We start from the raw sequence: 8,377 nt of genomic DNA on the forward strand, positions 1-8,377 counted from the left end.
GTTATCAATGACCCAGTGGATGTCACACTGGAGCCCATGGAAGGAGATAGACCTGTTCTCCCTTGTTCTGTGGGAAGGTGTCAGAGGGGAAGGAGTGCAACCAGCCTCATGATCTCCCTGGCAGAAGTGAAAGACTGATCTTTTGAACTCTACCTGCAGTGAAGCCAATATTGAGTAGAGTCAGTTTAATATCTCTGTACATTTAAACACCATTTGTCCATGGGAAAACCAAGCATTTACTTTTCAGTGTGCTACTTCTACCATGCGGCTTCTCCAGTTCTGCAGAACCCAGCTCTCTGAAAGCCTACTCTTTTGGCACAGAAAACCACAGCAGCACAGCTGAAGGAGCAGAGCCTTACCTTTTCACTGCAAGAAACGTCTGTGGGCAAGGATGGGAGACAGTTTATGAATTTGTAAAGGAGTAATTGCAAAAGCAATGGTGTTGAGATTTAGACAATAATCTTGTTTTCTCACAGTTTATGTCACATTCAGAGTTTTCCCTGATCTTGGATAGGAGTCTCTAAGCTTATCTTGCTTGATGCTTGGTTAGCCTTTAATTATTTACACTTAGTTACCCAAAAAGCCTACCTTGACATCCAGGCACACTACGTAACACACACAGCAACATGGGTAAAATGTTACCTCTCCTAAGCACTTACACTTTCTAGAAAACAAGCCACCATGAAATTCCTTAACACTTTTAGAGGTAGGTGTCATGCCAACCACTTGTGTAAATTCTGGAAGGCTACAAAAGCAGCAGCAAAGACTTACATGATGCCTTTGTTTATGACAGAGGTCCTGACAAGGATGTTTCCACCAAAGCAGAAAATTAAATCTTGGAATTGTAGAAAATATGTTTAGGAAGGATCTCAAAAATTCATCTGGTCCATCTCTAAGCCATTGCTCGCAGAGATTTTGTTGAATCTGGATGATGGTAAATACTGGTAAAATAAAATTGGTAAATACTTTAGCTGTCCCTCGAAAGAGTCTTGGTTCTAATTCTGACAGTGTGAGGTAAATCAGATATTGCACAACATTTTTAGGATAGTCAAATGGGGGAACAGAGATGCAGCTCATTTGAGGGAGCAAGAAGTTAAGGTGGAAGTGTCAGATTCATCCTGCTTTTCTTTAGAGTTCCCTATAGAAAAGGTAAATCTGTGATCTAGTATTAAATTTCACTTATAATCATCATTCAGTGTCTGAAGAGGTCCACATTATTTGTGTACCTTGTACCAAAGCTTTAAGAAGACTGAGTCAGGAAGATAATGGCCGATGGTAATTGCAATGCCATGATATTCCTTCTGAACCTCCTTTGGCACAGACCATGCAAACTCTTGACAACAGTTTGGTAGTTGGTACCTCTGTGACTGCCTGGAATTATCATATTGCTCTTCCGTGCTCTCCTTTCTGTCTATATTCTCCTACTGTCTCATACCATGCTGTAACTGCACGGTCAACACTGATCACTATTTTGTTCTGTGTTTGTACAGACACTAGCGTTAGGGTTTCTGAAATGTATTGCACTACACATAACGATGACTTCATGTCTAAAGTTTAATAAATGGAAAATAAAATTGTATATAATTCAACATGGTCATAAAACAAAAAAATAAAAGTCCAATGGTCTGGATCTTACTTATCTAAAATCTTGACATCCAGCATAAAATAATGCCTTCAAAAGCTGTGTTTTATCAATTTTTTGACACAGAACTGCCTTAGAGCATTTTTAAGTCACAATGTGGTATTGCTACCTAATCCAATTCTAAAAGGGAATTGGAATATTCATCTTGGCAAAGGAAAAAGTAAAATGCTACAGAACCGCCATAGAAATTGCATGAACAAACTAAAAATCCAGCAGAAATATTAATCCCATCCTATATTTGTTACTTTCACTAACAAAAGGTATTTAGATTCTAAACCCTTTATTTAACTGTTCTGTAGGGCTATATTTTATGAAACAATTAGTTTGAAAAGAGTATGTTATTAGCCTCGTGATTCGAGCTCTTTGCAGTTGTTATATGACTGCCTCAGACATTATCCATTACAGCTTTGTGGCGGCAGGCTGATGAGCACTATCATATCACTGACAATAACTGGACACCGCATACTCTATTTTAAATCTGACTTATTTTGACATTTAACCGTTGCTTTAAATTGGTTCCAAGTGAAACCCTTGTGTGTCATTTTTCCCTATGTCACTTTTATAGTTCTTCAGCTTCCACTGCACTTTACATAAACTCAGCCATTATGCTCTGAATTTAGCTACCTGAATTCATATTAATTGCAGGCCTTTTTGTTAGGATCTGTATCTATTTTTTTGCTTTTAGTACAAGATGGTCTTTTCAGCAGCTGGTCATTTAATAATGACGTTTTCTGCAACTCGCCAACAACTTAAAATGCTTCATTTAAGCTGAAGGCTTTTCTAAAGAGGAGAGGTAGAAATCAATTTTAAATTACAACTTAGAATTTAAAGTTTAACTCCAGAGGATGGGTGCTATATTCTCTAGTACATAAGATTTCCTTTGAGCTCTGTAGTTATGACACTACAGCAGAATGAAGCCTTATGACTCAGGCAAAGCAGTGGGACTTCAGCACCTGCTTGAAGTTGAGTAGATCCATAAGCACTACAGTGAATCAGGGACTGGCCATGTAGAAATAAGCCAAGGCATGTTGCTATGCCTCATTTCCCTCATACAAGACTACAGTACTGAGGCACAGCATGTCACACTGACCTCCACAAAGGAGTGTTCAAGCTCTATAGCTTCAGGATGCTCAGTGAAAGGCTCTTTGGAAATACGTATTTGCTTTAAATGTAAAGTTACGTACCATAAAAATAAAAACAAGGTCTTTAAAAGTTCAATGCACTTGTTTCTAAAAGTAACTGTAGCAAAACTGACTTTTTAAGCCCCAAATAATCGAAGACAACTGTCATATCACTTCACAGAACCAACTTCTAGCCTCTAACACTTTTGTTTCTCATACTTTCCTCTGTATCTCCCACCGCAATATAGGCAAATATGTTACTGTTGTTTGGCAGTAGTAATATCTCTCCTGAGTCAGCTCTTTTCTAAATTATTCTTTTCTACTATTTCACTTTCACCTGTTAAATATCATTGAAGTTTTAACAGAGCACAGTCAAGCAAATCCAGCAAGAAAGATACTCTTTACAGTCACCAGGCTATTGCTAAAGTATTTGTTACTTATGATATTTACTGAGAATTTGCAAATAACATTTACCAATGGTGAATATTCCTCTCGCTTTTTTATTGCCATTCTTGTGAACTTATTGCTGTTTCTGAAGAGCTGAATATGAGGAAAGATGTGTTCCTTTGTGTTCCTGATAGTAGTGCTGGATACACATATTCAGGAGAGGGTAGTTGTTATGAGAATAGGAAATATTCGAGGTAAAGACAGTCAACGTTCCTTTGCTTCAGCAGTATTAACCAAAATGAAACTGTTTTCATTTTACCTGAGTGCTGAATTGACTACACAATTAGTGTGGTATCTAGCTTGAAAACACTTTCTAAATGTCTGAAAAAATGTTATAGTTCCAACCCTTTAAAGTATCTAGCTTTGATTAGAGGTAGTGATGCTGCTACACCAGACCTAGTTGTCTATCCAACCTATACAGCAATAAAAATCAAGAAATGAAACATATCTTTCCGTTGAGCTTCTTCAGCCAGAGTATAAGCTCTAGGCAAACAAAGGACTCTGTTCACTGGATTTTCCTAGCCCTTGTTGTGCTTTAACCTAGGCTAAGAAGAAAAAATGAGATAAATACAGCATGGATTTACTAGAATTTGTTTGTGCAGGAGTAACCAGATACTCTTCCTTGATGAGAAACTTATTTTGTAGATGGTAGAGTTGGCTTAGATTTAATGTTTCTCAATTTCAGTGAAGTGATGTATAAGAAAGTATAAGCAAAGCTGAACAAGGTGAGGATTAACTGGCAAAATGCAAGGTGGGTAACACAAGAAAAAAATGTTATTTTGAAATAGGAATTATGAGGCTGACGAGGGTTAACAGCAAAGGAGATGAAGTCTGGAAATAATCCAGCTGAATACTTACACAAAATATTCAGTGGACTTGATAACTGGCATGGAGTTGATGAGAGTGGTGATAATACAGAACATTGGTAAAGTAATGGAGAATCAGAGCATCACAAGGAAAGAAGTGGGTGATCATCTTTGAGAATATGAATAACAGAAATGGACTGTAATTCAGTCATGCAAAATGCAAGGTCATGTACATAGGAACACCAAAAATTTCTGCTGTAGATTGGAGCTCATCAGGGAAATTACTGAACAGGGCACTGGTGGGCTAACTGATCACAGGGTGACTGAACTATCCACATTATATGTCCATGAAAAGGGCATATATAGTTATAGGCTGTACCAGGAAAGTTATTTCCAGTAGAGATCAGGAAGTACTGTTTCCAGCGCAAGGTCCTGGTGAAAACTCACCTGCAATTCTGTGTACAATTTGGGTTATCTGTGTGCAACCAAGACAGGTTCAAATGCACGCAGGTGGGGGGCACAGGGAACGAAAAAGTAGTAGAAATAAGAGAAAACTAGAAGAGGTTTTCTTACAACTGAAAGAGTGAGAGGCGACATTTTTGCTGTCTATAAATGCACTGGAGTAATCATGGAGGGTGGAGAGCTGTTTAAGTTAACAAAAAAGTTGAAATAAACATAAATCTTATAAATAGGTTAAGAATCATTTAATCAGGAAAACAGATGTTTCTAACCATTCAAAGAGTGAAGTTCTGGAAGATCCTTCTAACAAAAATAGAACATAGAGAACAAATATAGCCAGTTTAAAAATGGTATGCATTATGGCCTTTAAAAAGATCAGTGTATGATAATGATGCGTTATGCTGTCTGTGATAACTGGGGATTTACAGCATGAAGTAAATGCTGTAAGTCCCCAGTTCTGGCTGGATCATTTCTTATTATCCTAAGCATGGTGGGGAGTCTACATACAGCCTATAGTTTTTAGACCTACCCAATGGATCAACACCTATTCTCATTAGACAGAAAGCTTGAGTGGTAACTCTAGAGCAGATACTCTATAGGCTTGTCAGGCAGTACTTGGGTCTTCTTCACGTACTATTTCTACATATTTCTTTGTTAAGTGGTACACTGAGTAAGTAAGTTTTTCTATGATTTACAAAGTGACAATAAATGGTTTTAAACCTCTTATTCTAAAATACATGTTTTATTCTACATCCATCATTAACATGTACAAACATAAAATGACAATACTTTTTTCTGCTTGTTTTTCTCATTTTAAGAGGCAGCTGTGACATTACACACAATACAATAAACAGCTTAGTTTCTACTATGCCTACATATTCATACACAACTCATTTATTCCAGTTCTCTTTGAATTGATAAGGGTTGTCATTCTTGAGCAAAATCATACCATCTCAAGAAACAAATCTACTTTGTCTTGCTACACTTTCTCTTTTGCCTCTTTTTTTTTTAATTTCATATTGAGTCCAATATTGTGGAAAACAGTGACTGTTGTAGCTACTAGTGGAAATATGAAATACAGCCTGATTTTAGATTAAACCTTGTAAGACACATTTTCAAAGAGGAGATATTTTCCTATATTATTTAGGTACTTGGGAAAATGCCATCCTGAATAATAATTTGTAAGTACTACAGGAAATAGGTTATTGTTTCATAAGCAACGGACTCTTCCGAAGTAGATGGTTATGCTAAGCATAATATCTTAAGAGGAAAAAAAGAGATTATGTTAGGAACATTCATACTCGAAAAAAACCTGAGCAAAACAACAACAAAAAAACCCAGGCAAAGAAAAAATAATGACCTAATAGAAATCCATGAACACTTTATGTGCTTTTTTTATTAGGTATTAATAATGGCTGCATTACAGAAATGTTTTCCTGAGGGAAAAAGAACTAAGCGGCATGAAGTCTTCTCTGCAGTAATTTATTATTGAACTTCGTTCATTTTGTTCAAAAACTGACCACAGCCTTGTCTTATGGGGGGGGGGGGGGGGGGGGGAAGTGATAATAATTCATGGAAACTGCTAACTCAAGAGAGCCCAATCAAAAGTCTTGCAAAGGCAAAGGCATGGCTATTTTTTTACCTTAGGATGTCTGGGTGATGAAAACACCATGCTTTCACTCTTGGGTATTTCTTGATGAGTTACCTCAAGATTTACAAGACTAATTGCACACGATCAAGATTTTACCTGGGGGGGAGGTGTGGGGGATTCTTTCTCTCTTACTTGTTTACATAGCATGACCTATGGCAAATGACTGGAATTTTGTATCAGTACAAGAAAATCACAGCTATTGCACCACAATACACAGGTAGTAAATAATCTGTCCCATTCTCCACACAAACAACGGAGTCTTGTAAACCAAACCTCATCAAATACCTCTTCAAGCTTCGTCAAGGAATAGGGAATGGTAATTGCCTCTTAGATGCAAGTAAATGTGTATTCACCCTTTTAAGCACTTTACATGCATTTAATATATTTCCTCCCTATTAGCAAAACAATACAAATGCCTCCATGTGTCCTGAACATATAGGGAAGAGCATACATGGTTTTGATTTGTTATGAACCTCAGAAAGCCAAAACAATGTTATAGTCTATTGAGGCACAATCACCTCCTACTAAAATATATTGGGAACTTCTGGAAAGGAATATACTCAAAATTAAGCACCTATCATCCAGATAGGCAACAACATCTATCCCATAAGTAACATTAAAAACATTTCTAGTGATAATATACAAATATCTGCTTCCTAAGAGTGCTGTGTTCTCTTCGCTTCAAAAGCCAAAACAATTGTAATTGAAATACATTCACATAATTCCAGTTAAATATGGTCTATGTATGAAAATGACATGGAAATGCATAAATAATGAAGAAACATCATATTTTGTGCAAACTTTTCCATTGCCTTCCAAAAACTTTATGAGATACACTTTCTCATGAAATATTATCTAGTCAGGGAGAAAAATCTCAGAGTACTAGAACAAGCTAAAAAAAGTTTCAGAAGGTAAAGGTGATGGAAGAAGCATACCGACTGAGAGAGACATCACCATTTAAAATGGGCAGGTGGGCAAAGAGTCAACTATAAACGAAAACAAAAAAGTGGGCATCCATCTCCAAAACGGTGCCCGTTCATAAGCGCCTGTATGAAGTTACCTGCCATGTGCTTAAACCCCAAGCGCCGGTGTGCGAGACTTCGGATGAGCCCGGCTAAAAGCAAATACCCGCGCAACGGGTGCGAACGGCTAAACAACGGCGGGCTTTCCCTCCTCCTTCCCCGGGCAGCTCACCCCACAGCAGACAGCCCGCTGGAGGATCTATTCCAAATTGCTCCCCGGAGGGAGCGGGGGGGGGGAGGCAGGCACCTGCCCGGGGCAGAGGGCGCTGCCCGCGGCCCCGAGGTGCGACACGACGGCGACCGGCGGGGCGCGCGGGCGCGGTACCGTGGACAGCTCCGCACTCACCGTCCTCGTTCTCGTCGAAGACCGGCGCCCTGTGGGAGTGGCTCCCCCCCATGTTAGTCCGCGGCCGGCTCCGCATCCCCCGCCGCCAGCATCCCGCGGGGCGCGCCGGGAGGCACCCCGGCGCCGGGGCAGCTGCCCGCCCGCCGCCGCCGCCGCCGCCGCCGCCTCCCCAGCCCCAGCCCCGGCCCGGCCCGGCCGGGGGAGCCTCCGCAGGGCTAGCCGTCACCCTGCGACGTGAAAGCGATCCGGCTGCCCCTGGCAGAGATCGCTGCTGGCTGGCGCGCACCGACTTGGCTCGTCTCTCATCGCGGAGGGGCAGGGGAGGGAGGGAGTGAGGGAGGAGGAGGGAGGGAGGGAGGGAGGGAAGGAAGGAGGGAGGGAGGAGGCGGAGGTCCTGCTGCTGGTGGCTTTTGGTAAGCGGTAAAAGCTGGATCTACCTGGATCCTCGCGGATCCTCCCTCCGCTTTTTCTCCTCCCAGACCTCCGCCGGGGACCGCGGAGCCCCCGCTCCTGTCCCGGCAGCGGGGCCGGCACCCGCGCCTTGCGCTGCCCGCCGCCCCGGCGGCGCTGTCTGATGGGGGGGGACAGAGCTGCTCCTGCCGCCCGGAGGAGCTGGCCGTCACCGGGAGCTGAGGGCTCCCGGGACCCGAGGCGGGTGAGAGGCTGGGAGGGGTAAGCGCTGCCTTGGGTCGAGATGATTTTTTTTTTTTTGCTTCCCGACTGGGGGCTCACCCAGCTGACCGAACTTCACCGAGTTTACAAGGGGGAAAAGGAAGAAAAAGAGAAAAATTCCCTCCCGTTTTTCTCCCTGCTGGGCATCCCCCGGAGCGCTGGGAGACAGGCCCCGGTGCGGCTGCCCGCGGCCGGCGGAGCGGGGGAGGCG

The 8,377-nt window shown here is 41.8% G+C and overlaps 1 protein-coding gene across 1 annotated transcript in view; it reads right to left on the reverse strand.

The window, feature by feature from the left end:
- Positions 1-7,570, reverse strand: part of STK32B (serine/threonine kinase 32B) — a 182,242-nt gene extending 174,672 nt beyond the window's left edge. The window contains exon 1 of the mRNA XM_050896172.1: positions 7,495-7,570. Within this exon, the coding sequence (XP_050752129.1) occupies positions 7,495-7,570 (76 nt within the window). The remainder of the gene's footprint in view (positions 1-7,494) is intronic.
- Between the last annotated feature and the right edge of the window lie 807 nt (positions 7,571-8,377).

Source organism: Gymnogyps californianus, chromosome 4 (assembly GCF_018139145.2).
Source record: "Gymnogyps californianus isolate 813 chromosome 4, ASM1813914v2, whole genome shotgun sequence".
Lineage (NCBI taxonomy): Eukaryota > Metazoa > Chordata > Aves > Accipitriformes > Cathartidae > Gymnogyps > Gymnogyps californianus.